Source organism: Bufo bufo, chromosome 6, assembly GCF_905171765.1.
Source record: "Bufo bufo chromosome 6, aBufBuf1.1, whole genome shotgun sequence".
Classification (NCBI taxonomy): Eukaryota; Metazoa; Chordata; class Amphibia; order Anura; family Bufonidae; genus Bufo; species Bufo bufo.
Genome location: NC_053394.1, coordinates 355,287,719 through 355,304,140, shown reverse-complemented (window position 1 = coordinate 355,304,140; position 16,422 = coordinate 355,287,719). Strand labels below are relative to the sequence as shown.

Below are 16,422 nucleotides of genomic sequence, written 5' to 3'. Positions count from 1 at the left end.
GCAGAGAAAGCTAAGCCTCTAGGTGTAATGGTAACACCCCCGCTGCTCCTAGAGGCTCATTTGCATATAATAAAACCTCATTTTTCTCAGCAATGCAGGCACATATGAACATGGGACCAACACAGATTCCTTCAGCTGCCAAGCGCACATGTAACAGGTCAGCCAGTTTTATAGGTACAAATCTGCTGACAGATGCCCTTTAAAGGCCACAAGAATGTGTAAAGTCAATGCTGATAATGCTCAGATTGATTTGCATATGTAGTCCTCAAAATACACACGTCTTCTGGACTATCAGGGTCCAAGAGAACAGTTGCTACTTTGGTTTTAGAAATGTTTATTGGCGGATAGTAGCTTTGCTTCTGCAAATTTTCAGAAATGGATGGCGCTGATGGAGAAAGTTGTTGAAGACGTTTCTCCTCCACCTTGACTCTCCTAACTAGGTAGCATTAAATGTGATGAACGCTGGACCTCTTATCTCCAACTCTTTCTGTCTCTTTCCATGGGCTTCCAGGATCATGACAACAGGCAGAACAATGCAATGCACCTTCACTTAACTGAGTCACCTCTGTACACGCCACTTCTAACGTGCTGACTCCTGCATGGACTCGAGGGACCACGTGGATCTTATTGGCTGACCTTTGGCGTAACAACAAGCAGCGAAATATCTTACGAAATCCCTTCCGGAAGTGTTTGGAGACTAAGGCATAGACCACTGGATTTACACAAGAATTGGCATAGGATACCAGGTGTGAGAGAATACGTAGGGCGTAGGTGAAGTTATTAAGGGGGAAATATCCAAACCACATGCAGAGAATTACGAGGTGGTGAGGAAGCCAACACAAGCAGAACAAGACAGCAACGATGATGATCATACGAGTCACCCTCCTCTTGGCCCTCTTCGATTCAGACATGTGTTCAATGGGGTCTACAGAAGTCCAGAGATATCGTATGGTGCGGGCATAGGTCAAACTAAGAACCAGCACAGGGATGACATAGCTGAAGATAAAAGTACAAAGATCCATGGTCTTACGATCAGAGATTTGCCAAACAGGGTGGCAGACAGTAAGGTTAACCAGCTGAAATTCCTGGTAGTAACTGAGATAAGGTCCAGAGAAAGTTAATGACAAGCTCCAGATTAGGGTGATGGCCATCAGAGCATTCTTGGGTGTACGTAGTTCTCTTGAACGCAATGGGTAACGTATAGCAAGGTACCTGAAAGGATAAAAAAAACATTAATGAGGTCCCACAAAAATATTTTACATTTTTCAAGGCAACATCTGGATCTGAATGCTTTTGGAATTGCATGCAATTAAAATTAGATACATTTTTAAAGGTTCAGCTGTTTGTGCTTTTGCTTATTTCTCTGTCCAACTCACCCAGGTGGTTGCAGATGTTCAGTTTCATCTTTTAACTGCTACCAGCCTGATCTACTGTTAGAAGCTGGGACAGTTGCAGCACGCCAGACCTGCAGGGTATAGCGAAGCGAGGTCACGGTTATGGGCAATCGAGGGTTGCTCACTGTATTGGAGAACCCTGGGCAGGCATGCGGCAGTGAAGGAGAGGTAGACACAGTTCCTCTGGGGCACACTCTGTATATAGGGACCAGGCCTGATGGTGGATGAGGTGCCCTGGATGTTACAGGTATTTTTAGTGCCTGGGGCAAGGTCCCTGTTGGATTCGTGACGCCAGTGCCTGTAACGGTGGCACACCGATTTATAGGAGGAATAACTGAGTACTCAGTGGATAAACCAAACGTTGCTTTACTTGGTGAACACAGTCCAACTTTGTACATACAGTTACAGTTGATAGTGATGATAATGCAGTCCCTTGAACAATACTTCACAAGCAGGTAGACTTTAAATAGTGGCAGGAATTAATCATGCAAGATACTTGGAGGGCACAACGGTTGATGCTTTACAGTACAATGCTGCTCTATTCCCTTCAGCTATTCTAGCTGGCTGGATCCCAAGGCCCGGATGCCTAAATGCTGGCTTTAATCCTTGGTATATAAATCCTTCCTCCAGTATTGGCGCTTGCTTTACTTTATAGAACCTCTGCCCATCAGGGTACTTATCTGACCTGGTATTGTCCTTACTCGGCTTGAGGGTAACTGCAGGTTTCTCCCAGGAGGTGCTGTCCTGCAACTGGGGTGTCTCTACTGAGCTAATCCTAGCCTCAGGAGCTTCAGGTGGACGAAGTAACTCCTCTAGTCCCCTGGAATGAACTACCTTCCCCTGTCTGGGCCTACCTATATATCACCAGGGCTCTCTGGCTCCCTCTAACGTCTGGGAGGCTAAACTGCACCCTAACAGGCCTGACACCAGTTAACACAGGGAAAATGCATACACATAACATTACAGGTAATAAAAACACATTAATCCCATTTGTGCAGTGCGCACCTTTACCTAGTGGGACACTACATACCACCACGCTATAACGTTGCCCGTCCTCGGCGCAACATGGAGGGGCCCCGTCTGGCTGGATACTGCAGCCTGAAAGACAAAATGAGAACCGGCATACATGGCAAATATCACAGCAACAATACAAACATTAAACTGAAGGAATGGTGAAAAGGGGTGTCGTTCTCTTCTCTCAGGATAATGGAAGGGAACAGAGGCGCTGACCTGGTGCAGCGTATCAATAAACCAGGATAGTCCATAAATGCAAATTGTCCATAATATAACAGTAGAACAATATAAAACGATGTAAAGTTCTTGGAGGCTCAAGGAACAAATATGAGTCCGTACCCAGGCTTGCAAAAGAGTTAAACAGGGGTTTCCCGTGAGGGGCTACCTGGGCTCATGATGTAGTCCTCAAACCTCACAGGTGGGTGTCCCCTGGTAGAACGGGTAGACCTCCTTAGTGGCGGAGATTCTTCCTGCCTGAACTCAGGAAGGTCAAGGGAGCTCACCGCCTCTGGAACTTCTTCAGGAACTCTCTGAGGTAAGGTCTCCTGAGACGGGAGACCAACAGGAACAGGAGCAGGAACCAGCAAATTCAACCAAGGCGTGAGGGCCCAGTGGAGTGGCTCTTTATCGTGGTTCAAGTTCTCCACAGCCTGCATAGGGTCCATAGGTGGAGCCGGCAATTCTTCCTTAGAAGGCTCAGGCTGCATCTCCTCCGCCACTGGTTCTCCTTCGATACAGGGTTTGAGGCGGTTCCTGTGAACAACTTGGGGACCTTTTCCTTCTCTGGAGACCTGGTAAATGTGGGCTGCAGCATTAGGTATGGCAGTGATAAGGTAGGGAATCCTTTCCCATTTGCTGTCCAACTTACTGGTCCGGTGGTTGTTTTTCAACCAAACCTTGTCTCCAAGAGCCAGGGGTCCCGCATGGGCAGTCTGGTCGTAGTCTTTTTGCTGGCGTTCCCGGACATTCTCCATGCGTTCTTGCACAATCTCCTTGGCATTAAGAAGACGCCTCTGGTGCTCCACTACCCAATCAGTCCTGGGAAGTGGGTTGATCACATCCGGCACTTGTACCCCCAGGGAGTGATCCGCAGGTAATCTCCCTTGTCGCCCAAACATCAGATAGAACGGGGTGTAACCGGTGGAACAATGGATGGTGTTGTTATAAGTGTACATCAGTTGTGGCAACAGAGTAGGCCAATCACCCCTCGTATCAGGGGGTACTGCTCTCAGCATTTCAATGAGAGTTACTTTACCTTGCGGATGATAGGCGGTGGTCCGGACTTCCTGGCAGTTGTGTAGCAGGCACATCTCATGGAACAGCTGTGACTCAAACGCAGACCCTTGATCGGTGAGGATCCTTTCTGGACAGCCGTAGGGCAGAAGGAAATGTTTCCAGAACGCCTCCGCTGTAGTCTTGGCTGTCAGGTCTTTCACAGGTACTGCTACGACAAACTTGGTGAAGTGGTCAATTATAGTCATGGCATATGTATATCCAGAGCGACTTGGCTCCAACTTCACATGATCAATCGCGACCAATTCTAGAGGAGCTGTACTTACAATAGGATGGAGAGGCGCCCTCTGGTCATGGCGTTCAGTTCGCCCCACAGCACAGGCAGTGCATTCTCGGCACCATTTTTCGATATCCTCTCTCATCCCAATCCAATAGAATCTTCTCCGTATGGTGGCCTCAGTCTTCTGTACACCGAAGTGTCCGGACTGGTTGTGGTACATGTCCAGTACCAGGCTGGCATCCCGACGTGGCAGGAGAATCTGGTAGACTCTATCACAGGACACTGGATCCAGACTCCTTCTGAGCAACAGGCCTCTTTGAAGGAATAGTTGGTGGCGATGTCTCCACAGTCTTACTAGTTCTGGGTCTGCACTCTTCCTGCGGATTCTCTCAGGGATTTTCCCACTGGTAAGGAAGTCAAGCAGTTCACCGAGGACTCTACTTTCGGACTGGAGCTTAATCCATCTTTCCTGATCGCCTCCGGACTCAGGATCATCTGAGGAGGAAAGATCAGCAGCAGGGAGATTTTCAGTACGGATATTATCCTGCTGGGCAAATTTTCTGTAGAACGCGGGCATTTCCACTTCTTCCCAGGCATCTTTTAACTCATCTGGGGCCTCTGTAGTGGGAAGCCGCGACAGGGCATCAGCATTATCATTGGAGCGGCCCGCCCGGTACTTTACAGTAAAGTCATAGTTGGCAAGGCGGGAGGCCCATCTTTGCTCCAGTGCCCCTAACTTGGCCGTGTTCAGATGCGCCAGGGGATTATTGTCCGTGAAGGCAACAAATGGTGTGGCAGCAAGATAGTCTTTGAACTTTTCAGTCACAGCCCACACTAAGGCAAGAAACTCCAGCTTGAAAGAACTGTAATTCTGATCATTCTTTTCAGCTCCCTTCAGGGATCTGCTGGCGTAGGCAATTACCTTTTCTTTGTTATCTTGCACTTGAGCCAACACGGCCCCCAGGCCTCTTTTACTGGCATCCGTGTAGAGGAGGAATGGCTTCTGATAATCTGGGTAAACCAGAACAGGGGGTTCAGTCAACTTCTTCTTTAGGAGTTGAAAGGCAATTTCTCGCTCCTGGTTCCATTCAACAGGAATAGGAGTTTTCGGGCTCTTCTTTGGATGCCCCCTCAACAGTTCCTGGATGGGATCCGCAATTTGTGCGAAATGCGGGATGAAACGCCTGTAGTACCCTGCAAAACTGAGAAAGCTTCTCACCTCTTCCACGGTCGTTGGAGTAGGCCAGTTGCGGACAGCAGCAAGCTTATCAGGATCAGGCTGTATTCCCTCGGCACTGGCAACATTCCCAAGGTATTTGACCGCTGGTTTCAGTAGGTGGCACTTGGATGGCTTGATTTTGAGGCCATATTTAGCAAGAATTTGAAACACCTCACCCAGGTGCTTTAAATGGTCCTCATACGTCTTGGAGTATACAATGACGTCATCCAGATATAAGAGTACAGTCTCAAAATTCCTATGGCCTAAACAACGTTCCATCAGCCTCTGGAACGTTCCTGGAGCGTTACACAGTCCAAACGGCATATAATTGAATTCAAACAGGCCCATAGGTGTAGTGAAAGCAGTCTTTTCTCGATCTTCTGGGGCCATGGGTACTTGCCAGTATCCACTGGTTAAGTCCAAGGTAGAGAAATAGGCTGATGACCCCAGAGCAGTCAAGGACTCTTCAATGCGTGGCAATGGATATGCATCTTTGTGGGTGATTTGATTAATTTTTCTGTAATCCACGCAGAACCTTATGCTGCCATCCTTTTTCCGGACAAGAACTAAGGGCGCAGCCCAGGGACTATGGCTGTCCCGGATTATATTAGAGTCTTTCATCTCTTTTATCATCTCTTTCACAGACTGATAGGTAGTAGGTGGTATGGGTCTGTGCCTCTCCTTAATAGGAGGATGAGAGCCAGTGGGTATGGTGTGTTTGATTACACTGACCTCTCCGTAGTCCGTGGAGTGCTTACTGAAAGCCTGGTGGTGCTCCTTCACCAGCCTCAGGACTCCCTCTATTTGCTCTTTTGGGGTGGATTCGTTCCCCACATGTAGTTCTTCCCACCAGGATGTCGTAGGGGTGCTGCTGCTCTGTGTGGTCTGGAACGCCTCCGTGGCAGGCAGACGGATTACATCCTGGAAAGACACCTGGAAAAGCTGAGCAACGGGGCAATGTTTAAGGAGAGTAACGGGATGATCACCAAAATTAATTAAGCGGACAGGCACTTTACCTTGAGACACAGTCACCATGCTCTTGGCTGTCCGTACGAAGGGATGATTTTCAAAGGGAATAGGTTCCACTAGGGCTTGATAGTCCTGGCCCTGGATCCCTAACACCGCACGGCACCACAGGATGATCTGGGAGTTTGGAGGCAAAATTATCGGTCGGTTATCCCGGATCCGGACAGTGCAAATTTCTCCTTTCTTATTGGCAAACTTTTGTTGAGCACACAGCACACTAATAGTCTTTTGGATAACTCTTCTGGAAGCAGGTGAGGCTGAAGATATAGTTTGATTCAGTGCGTCAAGCACTTCAGAGTAACAATTTTTCAGAACGTTAGTCCCTAAGATCACAGGGTGTCCTCCTTTATCTCCTGCTTGTACCACAATCACGCCTTGCTGTGGCAGGGTGGCTTCTCCCACTTGAAGGGTAGGTTCCCAATACCCATGCACTTTCACTGGCTTACCGTTGCTGGCAATGATATCTAGCCAGCACTCTGGTGGCTGGGTGAGAAGACTTGGATCCCAGAACTTGTCAAAAGCAGGCCGTTGAATGGTGGTGACCTGTGACCCAGTGTCCAAGAGGGCTTCAAAGGGTATCCCGTTGATGCATATATTAATTTTTGGACGGGATCCTACATACTTAGGCATCCAGCTTGGATCCTTTGGACCTACTGTTCTACCTCCCGAGGGGCGGTCCTCTGCCTCAGGGGTTGCCCGTTTAACTGCCAGCACATTGATTCAGTATGTCCATATTTCTTGCAGTGGTGGCAGACAGGCTGCTTTCTGCTCCTGGGCCGGTACCTTGGTCGCCCATGAGGCTCTTTTGGGTATACGTCCCCATATGCAGGTGGGAGCCTTGGAGGAAAAGGACTTTCATCTTCCAGTAACAATGGTCTCTCCCATTCCTCTATCTTTTTGCACACCTTCTCTAGACTTAGAGTAAGATGGTTCACTTGCTCCATGAGGGCTGCCACTACTTCCGTGACTGGAGCTTGGGTGGCCTGACTGACCCCTGCAGACCCCACATTCACAGTCTTGGGCTGACAAGCCTGGGGTTCATAGGAGGCTGCCGGCCCTGGAGCCGGGTTCTGGCCCAATATACTGATGGCCAATTCTTTAAAGTCCAGAAAGGCACAGTGGGGGTGTTGAGCAGACAACATGCGTAGCTGGCCCTTTAAATGCTCATTACTTACGCCTGCAATGAATTGCTCTCTGAGAGTCCGGTCCTGGTCCTCAGCTTCTTTAGGATCCACTTGGACTACCGCTCTCAGTGTCTCTTGTAAGGACAGGGCAAAATCGCGTAGCGACTCTCCAGGCTGCTGCTTTCTGCTGAAGAAACGCATTTTAACTTCTGACACCGTTCTGGCCTCAAACGTGGTGCCCAAGCGATCAAAGATCTGTTCCAGGCTACTTTTCTCAGAGCGGGGCCACGACATGACTTCCCTGCGGGCGGCCCCTTCCAACTGAGCTAGGAGGATCTCCATTTGCTGTTCGGCATTTATGGGGTAAAGTCTGAACAAGGCCAGTATCTTTTCCCTAAAGTCCTTTAACTTATGGGCTTCCCCTGAATAACGTGGGAACCAGGGGGCCCCAAAATAGTGCGGCATAGTTAGCGGCATCATGCTTGGCGGTGCCGCGGCGGCAGGGGCCCTAGGGTCGGCTGGGGATACTCCAGAAGGCACGACTGGGGCCACCTGTCCGATTTCCTCAGGTGTGGACATGGCGTTGCTAGGTGGGTATGGCCCTTTAAATGTAGCAGAGCGGACCGGAGCGGCAATGATAATAACTTTTTTTTTCTTCAGAAAAGTCTTTTGTCGCTAACGGGGCTCCCTCCGGTGCCCTGGCAGGGGTCGGGAACGTTCCGGTGAGGTAAATAGCAGGGCCGGCAACAGTTTTAAGTTGGTACTCACTCCGGTGGTGCTCGCTCCAAGTCTCGCGAGATGCGCGGCTACGGGCGTCGGACGTCCTGCGTACAGCGTCAGCAGGTGGGCGCGGCCTCTCGTAGCTCCGGGACTCAGGTAGGCGGCACCTTTTTCTCCAGACAGGGCGGCGTTCTTCCTCCTCGCCGGCTGGGTGATGACTCCGCCTGGTTCTTTTCACGCCAAAGTCCTCTTTTTCGCGCCAAACAGTTCACCGGGCGCACTTGTAATCCACCTCAGGTTTAAGTGGCAAAATGGCTGTCTATTCACTGACAGCAAGCAGTGGCTTAAACAAGCAGCCAACAGTCCAGAAAACGTTATCTTCACACCGCTAATTATGACAGTTCTTTGGCCCAGCAATTTTGAATAAAACAATAGGGCTTGGTCACTTTAAGGCAGTTTTTAGCACACAGTTTTATATCCGCAATGGCGCAGGAATGTTCCGTGAATCCTGTTCGTGACGCCAATTTATGCAGCACGCCAGACCTGCAGGGTATAGCGAAGCGAGGTCACGGTTATGGGCAATCGAGGGTTGCTCACTGTATTGGAGAACCCTGGGCAGGCATGCGGCAGTGAAGGAGAGGTAGACACAGTTCCTCTGGGGCACACTCTGTATATAGGGACCAGGCCTGATGGTGGATGAGGTGCCCTGGATGTTACAGGTATTTTTAGTGCCTGGGGCAAGGTCCCTGTTGGATTCGTGACGCCAGTGCCTGTAACGGTGGCACACCGATTTATAGGAGGAATAACTGAGTACTCAGTGGATAAACCAAACGTTGCTTTACTTGGTGAACACAGTCCAACTTTGTACATACAGTTACAGTTGATAGTGATGATAATGCAGTCCCTTGAACAATACTTCACAAGCAGGTAGACTTTAAATAGTGGCAGGAATTAGTCATGCAAGATACTTGGAGGGCACAACGGTTGATGCTTTACAGTACAATGCTGCTCTATTCCCTTCAGCTATTCTAGCTGGCTGGATCCCAAGGCCCGGATGCCTAAATGCTGGCTTTAATCCTTGGTATATAAATCCTTCCTCCAGTATTGGCGCTTGCTTTACTTTATAGAACCTCTGCCCATCAGGGTACTTATCTGACCTGGTATTGTCCTTACTCGGCTTGAGGGTAACTGCAGGTTTCTTCCAGGAGGTGCTGTCCTGCAACTGGGGTGTCTCTACTGAGCTAATACTAGCCTCAGGAGCTTCAGGTGGACGAAGTAACTCCTCTAGTCCCCTGGAATGAACTACCTTCCCCTGTCTGGGCCTACCTATATATCACCAGGGCTCTCTGGCTCCCTCTAACGTCTGGGAGGCTAAACTGCACCCTAACAGGCCTGACACCAGTTAACACAGGGAAAATGCATACACATAACATTACAGGTAATAAAAACACATTAACCCCTTTTGTGCAGTGCCCACCTTTACCTAGTGGGACACTACACAGTTACAGAGGAAAAGCTGGACATGTGCCTGAAAGGACACCACCCTGAACCCACCGAAGAAATAATACCTTAGGAAGGCTGAATGGCTAATGTGGAAGTTTACTTGCCTTAGGGCCTGTTCTATTTTCTATACACGATTATTCGGGCTGCCATCTTGCCACGTGGGCCTGGTTTGTGACCTGTGCAAATGTCATTGACCAGGGAGGGGGGAATTGAGTGGTGACCATCACCTATGATCAGTAGATTTTTTCTCCTATTTTGAAAAGCCAGTTTATTCAGTGCTCTGGGTTTAAATTAGAGACACTTCAATAAAGAACCTTTCATAATTATGATCAATCCATAACTCAGGTTTCCATTGCCACAAAAAGTCTGCAGCAATGATCGGTTGATTTGTAAGTGGCAATTATATTAAGCGGCGATACTTGTGCCAATCAGGATGAGGTATTACCACTGAGAGCAATTTCTAAAACGTTCAATGCCCGACTTCTTGTCAACAACAATTTAAAACGACACAGTCGAGTCACACCAGCTAATATCCAGAGCAGTGATGGCCAGTTCGCTGGCAAATGTGGTCATCGGGAGCAGGCAGTTCGAACAGCCCGATGAAGGCCCCCGGCGGCTGTTCTCGAAACTGCCTGCTCCCGGTGACCACATTTCATTTCAGACCGACTCACGGCACAGGCACAGGTAAGGGCTTACCTGTGCATCGCCGGACTTGTGAGTCAAGATGGCAGCCCGCATGTGTTCGCTGGCGAACACTGCGAACTGGCCATCACTGATCCAGAGTAACCGCCGTGTGCAGCACGGACAGCAGCTAGACGGCTGGGAGTGACTCCATAAGGTCCTGGTAGGTTGTCACAGGTATCTGGAGCCATGCTGACTGAAGTGCATCCCACAGCTGCTGGAGGGTGTGTAGGGAAGATCCATAGAGCGAACACGACGATCGAGGTGTTCCCACAGATGCTCAATTGGGTTCAAGTGCAGGGAATTAGGGGGCCAGGGTAATACTTGGAAGTCTTGGCCATGCTCTTCCAACCAATGTCAGACATATCTAGCCGAACAAAATGCTGCATTGTCTTGCTGGAAGATCCCATTCATGAAAGGGAAGGCAATCGGCATGTATTGGTGTATGTGATCTGCCAGGATGGATTCATACTCGAATCGGTTGAGAATGTCTTCCACATGGATGAGTTGGCCCAGAGAATGCTATTAAAATATTCCCCATAACGCTACCACCACAAGCTTGTGTTCTTCCATGGTTGTAGGGTGTTTGTTGGTGGACACTAGGGGTGAGTGAATCGAGCTTCGGTCCAAGATCCGAACTCTATTCGTTCCCCAACTTTGTTTTAATGCTGTACGGAGACCTGTCCAAAGCCGACTGCGGATTCCTGTTTTAAACATGACTTATCAAAGAAGGCAACCCTTTGCTAATCAGCGGAGGTCCAATTCCGATACTGCTCTGAAAATTGAAGCCTTTTCTGACGATTTTCTGCCTGTTCTGCCGAGGTGCAGCGACTATCTGTCTGCTTTGGAGCCCCATACACAGTAGGGTTCTTGGAACTGTTGTGTTAGACACGTTTGGTAGCCCCCTGGTTCATTTTGGTAGTGAGCTGTTCCACTGTAGAGTGTTGCCCTCATCCAGAGTCAGACTGGTGAGCCTAGGGACCACCAGTAAAATTTATTGTGGGGGTCCACTATATGTATACATTCAGTTATTACCTCCTCACACAGCATCAGACCGCAGCAAGACGCTACAAGATGATTATGGGGGCCCCTGACTTTGGGAAGGCAGGTCCATGGGAAAAGAGGATACTTACTGGTCTTCCTCTGTACCTATGTTATCTTGGCTACCTGATCGTGTCTATAATACACTGGGGAGTTTCGTAAATAATCTACCAAGTGTTTGAACGTAGGCTGGCTGAGGTGCAGCACGCTGCATATCTGTATGTAGTGCAGTAAATCTACTGTGTTATGTGTCATTTGTGCAGGGGGCGGGAGACTAGGGCCCACCGGGGGATTCACCTGTACCCCTGTGGGCCAGTCAGAGCCTGCTTGTGCTCCTTTATAGCCAACGTGTACTTCTCACATCAATGGCACGTGGTTCTCTGCAGTTTCCAATGTGCCATGTGTCCACTCATGATACACTTTCACCACAGCAGCACAAGTTCACACTGCGCAGTTTCAGAAATATGGCCACCCTTGGCCCGAAATCATTCTTTTTTGCAACTCTGATAAATCGTCCCTTTTACCCACGACAGCAACAGGGGATACTTGTGCAGACAGCCTATCACACACCTTATATACCCACGTGGCTTTCTTCACGAGTTACTTGCTGCAGAAGTCGAAAGTAGGAAGTGGTCATAATAATGTGACTCGACTGTGATATACTGGTATACTCATATCCCTGCCCTGACATTAGAATGGATTTTGTGTGGTTGGGCAACAGAATAAACAAACATTATTCCCTTCTACTTCTGTTGTCTACTGGGAAGGGCTGTGACAACCTCTCATTTATTTTCACAGGAAACAGAATGGTTGTCACCATTAAAAAAGGTCAACTATGATGTTATAGGTACATGTAAGAAGATTCACACTAACATTTACATGGGCCCAATAAAACACTCAAAGCCATTTGCCCTAGAGATTTCTGTTTTTGGGTACTGGACCACAGATTTATCAATATTGTTGAAGGATAGTTATGGAAATGGCACCAAATGTTTCAAAATGCTGCTCTTGGTATGATAAAATTGACACAATTTGATACACTATCTCACATAAGTGAGTACCCTCACATTTATGTAAATATTTTATTATATCCTTTCATGGCACAACACTGAAGATCTGACCCTTTGATACAATGTACAGCAGTCAGTGTACGGCTTGTATAACAGTGTACATTTGGTGTGCCTTCAAAATAACACAACACACAGCCATTCATGTCTAAGCCGCTGGCAACAAAAGTGAGTACACCCCTAAGTGAAAATGGCCAAATTGTGCCCAAGTAGCCTCCCCGTTGTCATGTTAGTGTTAAAAAGTGTGTTACATTTGGTGTTATCGCTCTCATACTGATCACTGGAAGTTCAATATGGCGCCTCATGGCAAAGAACTCTCTGAAGATCTGAAAAAAAGAATTGTTGCTCTACATAAAGATGGCCGAGGCTATAAGAAGATTGCCAACACCCTGAAACTGAGCTACAGCACGGTGGCCAAGACAATACAGTGGTTTAACAAGACAGGTTCCACTCAGAACAGGCCTCCCTATGGTCAACCAGAGAAGTTGAGTGCATATGCTCAGCGTCATATCCAGAGGTTGTATGAGTGATGCAGAGGTGAAAGGGGTGGTGGGGGTCAGTCTGTCAGTGCTCAGACCATACACTGCATCAAATTGGTCTGCCTGGCTGCCGTCCAAGAAGGAAGCCTCTTCTAAAGATGATGCACAAGAAAGGCCGCAAACTGTTTGCTGAAGATAAGCAGAATAGGGACCTGGATTACTGGAACCATGTCCTGTGGTCTGAGACCAAGATAAACTTATTGTAGCCGGTTGTATTATCACAAACGGAAGCGGTGTGAAAGTGTGAAAGTAGCATAAAAACAGTAGCAGCACTGGATTTTGCACCAAGGTGGAGACACAAACAAAATAGTAAATCTGGGCCAATCTTCTCATATATCTATGACACCAGAAGATCATTTCAACTAGATTCCCCCTTGAAGTAAGGAGAAAACCTCATGAACCCCAATAACGCAATAATGATAAAATGTTTTTAAAATAATTGTGTCATATTCTGTATACACATGTAGCCATGTTTGCCAATTGGCTCAGTGCAAAATATCACAATGTATTTTATCTGTAAGGCCTCTTTCACACGGGCGTCATGTTTTGGCTCCGGAGGCATCCCGGGTGCAATGCTGCAAACCCGCGCGAGTAGGTACCCAATTGCAGTCAGTTTTGACTGCGATTGCGTTCCGTTGTTCAGTTTTTATCGCGCGGGTGCAATGTGTTTTGCACGCGAGTGATAAAAAACTGAATGTGGTACCAAGACCCGAACTTCTTCACAGAAGTTAAGGTTTGGGTTCAAGGTTGTGTAGATTGTATTATTTGCCCTTATAACATGGTTATAAGGGAAAATAATAGCATTCTTAATACAGAATGCATAGTACAATAGGGCTGGAGGGGTTAAAAAAAATAAAAAATATTTTAACTCACCTTAATCCACTTGTTCGCGCAGCCGGCATCTCTTCTGTCTTCTTCTTTGAGGAATAGGGCCTTTGATGACGTCACTGCGCTCATCACATGGTCGATCACATGATCTTTTACCATGGTGATGGATCATGTAACGGACCATGTGATGAGCGTAGTGACGTCACCACAGGTCCTTTTCCTGCGCACAGCAAAGATGAAGACAGAAGAGGTGCCGGCTGCGCGAACAAGTGGATTAAGTTGAGTTAAATTATATATTTTTTTTTTTAACCCCTCCAGCCCTATTGTACTATGCATTCTGTATTCAGAATGCTATTATTTTCCCTTATAACCATGTTACAATGGAAAATAATAATGATCGGGTCTCCATCCCGATCATCTCTTAGCAACCGTGCGTGAAAATTGCACCGCATCCGCACTTGCTTGCGGATGCTTGCGATTTTCACGCAGCCCTATTCACTTCTATGGGGCCTGCGTTGCGTGGAAAGCGCACAAAGAGGAGCATGCTGCGATTTTCACTCAACGCACAAGTGATGCGTGAAAATCACCACTCATGTGAACAGCCCCATAGAAATGAATGGGTCCGGATTCAGTGCGGGTGCAATGCGTTCAACTCACGCATCGCATCCGCGCGGAATACTCGCCCGTGTGAAAGTGGCCTGCAATCAATAAAGGCAGCCCTGCTTAAAAGGACTATTCCGGTTGGTTAAAGTTATCCCCTATCCACATAACTATCAGATCGGTGGGGGTCCTACCACTGGGGACCCCCTCACTGATCATGAGAATAGGGGCCCCGTACCCCCTGCTCTGGTCATTTCAGGGGAGCTGCAGGTGGTACAGGGACCCTGTTCTTGTGATCGGTGGGAGTCCCAGTGGTAGGACCCCCACCGATCTGATGGTTATCCCTATCCTGTGGATAGGGGATAACATAAGCCAACCAGATTACCCCTTTAATTCAAAGTTATCAGTGCATTAACAATGTAGCACCAATGCACTGATAAACCAGGCTCTGCTACATCTGCACTGTTGATGCACAGCATTTGAATTTATATAGGAGGAATGGTTATATTAGAGGAGTTCCATAAATATGAGTTGATCTGGTATACACTCTATAAACACATCTTTACATATGGATCTACACATATATATATATATATATATATATATATCTGTATGCTATAGGCTCGATTCGTGAATACAGCTTTCAGACAATTACATGAAGGCTCCAGTAAATGGCATGCATTATGCACATATTGTCTTACATATGGACACGCTGTCTGACCTTTTCTTAGAAGTGCAGCTTAAATTAGCCTGCTGCTTTTATGCATTTTGGGCTGAGTAATCTGGCTGTCTTTACTAGTGTTGATCGAGCACCAAAGTGGTCGGGTAGAACACCTCGGGATGCTGGGGTGCTCTACCTAGCACAATGGAAGTCAATGAGAGAACCCAAGCATTAAACCAGGCACCCCCTGCTCTGAAGAGGGGAGGGTGTCTGGTTCACATGAAAAGGTCAAAAATTGTGTCTGGATGCATCTTGGACTCCCAGGTCGCTGCTGGGAATGATGTTGTCCGAGTAGTACGCCACTTTTACAGACTGACAATAATACGCACCAAACCGAAAATAGAATCGATTTTAGAGGAAAAATTGTTAGGAAACATTCTTTTCTGTATATTTACTTGTATATAAAGTGCAAGTGCTGCCAGAAATTACAAGGAAGAGGCACTCCGATACAACCTGTATATCACATAAAGGAGGGACTATTCACACTGTGGTACACCTGTTAAGGTAGTGGGACTCCTACACTCATAAAGCCTATGCACGAAGTGAAAGGGCTACCAAAAATTACAAGGAACCGGCACTCCAATACACCCTTTATTACACATAAAGGAGGGCATCATACACACCCTTGAAAAATTATGATTGATAGTCTGCTGGTGACCCTCAGAAACATTAGGGGCGAGAGCCTGCTGCTGAGCTGACCATCTTAAACATTAGGGGCAAGAGCCTGCTGCTGAGCTGACCATCAAAGAAATTATGGTAGAGGGTCTGCTGGTGAGCTGACCCTCTGAAACATTAGGAGCGAGGGCAGCCTAATAAGCATGTTGATATGATGGAGGAGGAGGAGGAAAGATTGAACCATATACCTTTTTTTGGTGGAAGGGGTGCATGGGAACAGTGTATTCAATACACCATAAAAGCCACATTTAAAGTGCATTTATGTTTAGCTGCTTTCCTCTGGTGGAGTAGAGAAGTCAGGGGCAATCCAGGCCTTGTTCATTTTGATAAGAGTCAACCGGTCAGCATTTTCAGTTGACAGGCGGATGCGCTTATCAGTTATTATGCCCCCAGCAGCACTAAATACCCGCTCTGACAAAACGTTGGCGGCAAGGCAGGCCAGCACCTCCAAGGCGTAGAGCGCCAGTTAGTGTCACTTGTCCAGCTTGCACACCCAATAGTTGTAAAGCACAGAGCATTGAGGACGCTGACATGGTCTGCTACGTACTCCTTCACCGACTTCCAAAACTTTTCTCTCCTTGTGACACTAGGCCACGCATCAGGGTGAGGTTGAACAACCAGTAATCTGTGTTGGCCAAAATGCGTATAACGCAAGGCTTACGGGAAAGGCAGCAGAACAAAGTCAGCCATGTGTGCCAGAGTCCCAACAGAGAAGAGTTCGCTGTTCAGCCCATCCACATCGAAAAGATGGAATAAA

General features: G+C 47.7%; 1 protein-coding gene across 1 annotated transcript in view; it reads right to left on the bottom strand.

Annotated features, from left to right (window-relative positions):
* Nucleotides 1–446: 446 nt before the first annotated feature.
* Nucleotides 447–16,422, bottom strand: part of GALR2 (galanin receptor 2) — a 63,513-nt gene continuing 47,537 nt past the window's right edge. The window contains exon 2 of the mRNA XM_040435912.1: nt 447–1,212. Within this exon, the coding sequence (XP_040291846.1) occupies nt 447–1,212 (766 nt within the window). The remainder of the gene's footprint in view (nt 1,213–16,422) is intronic.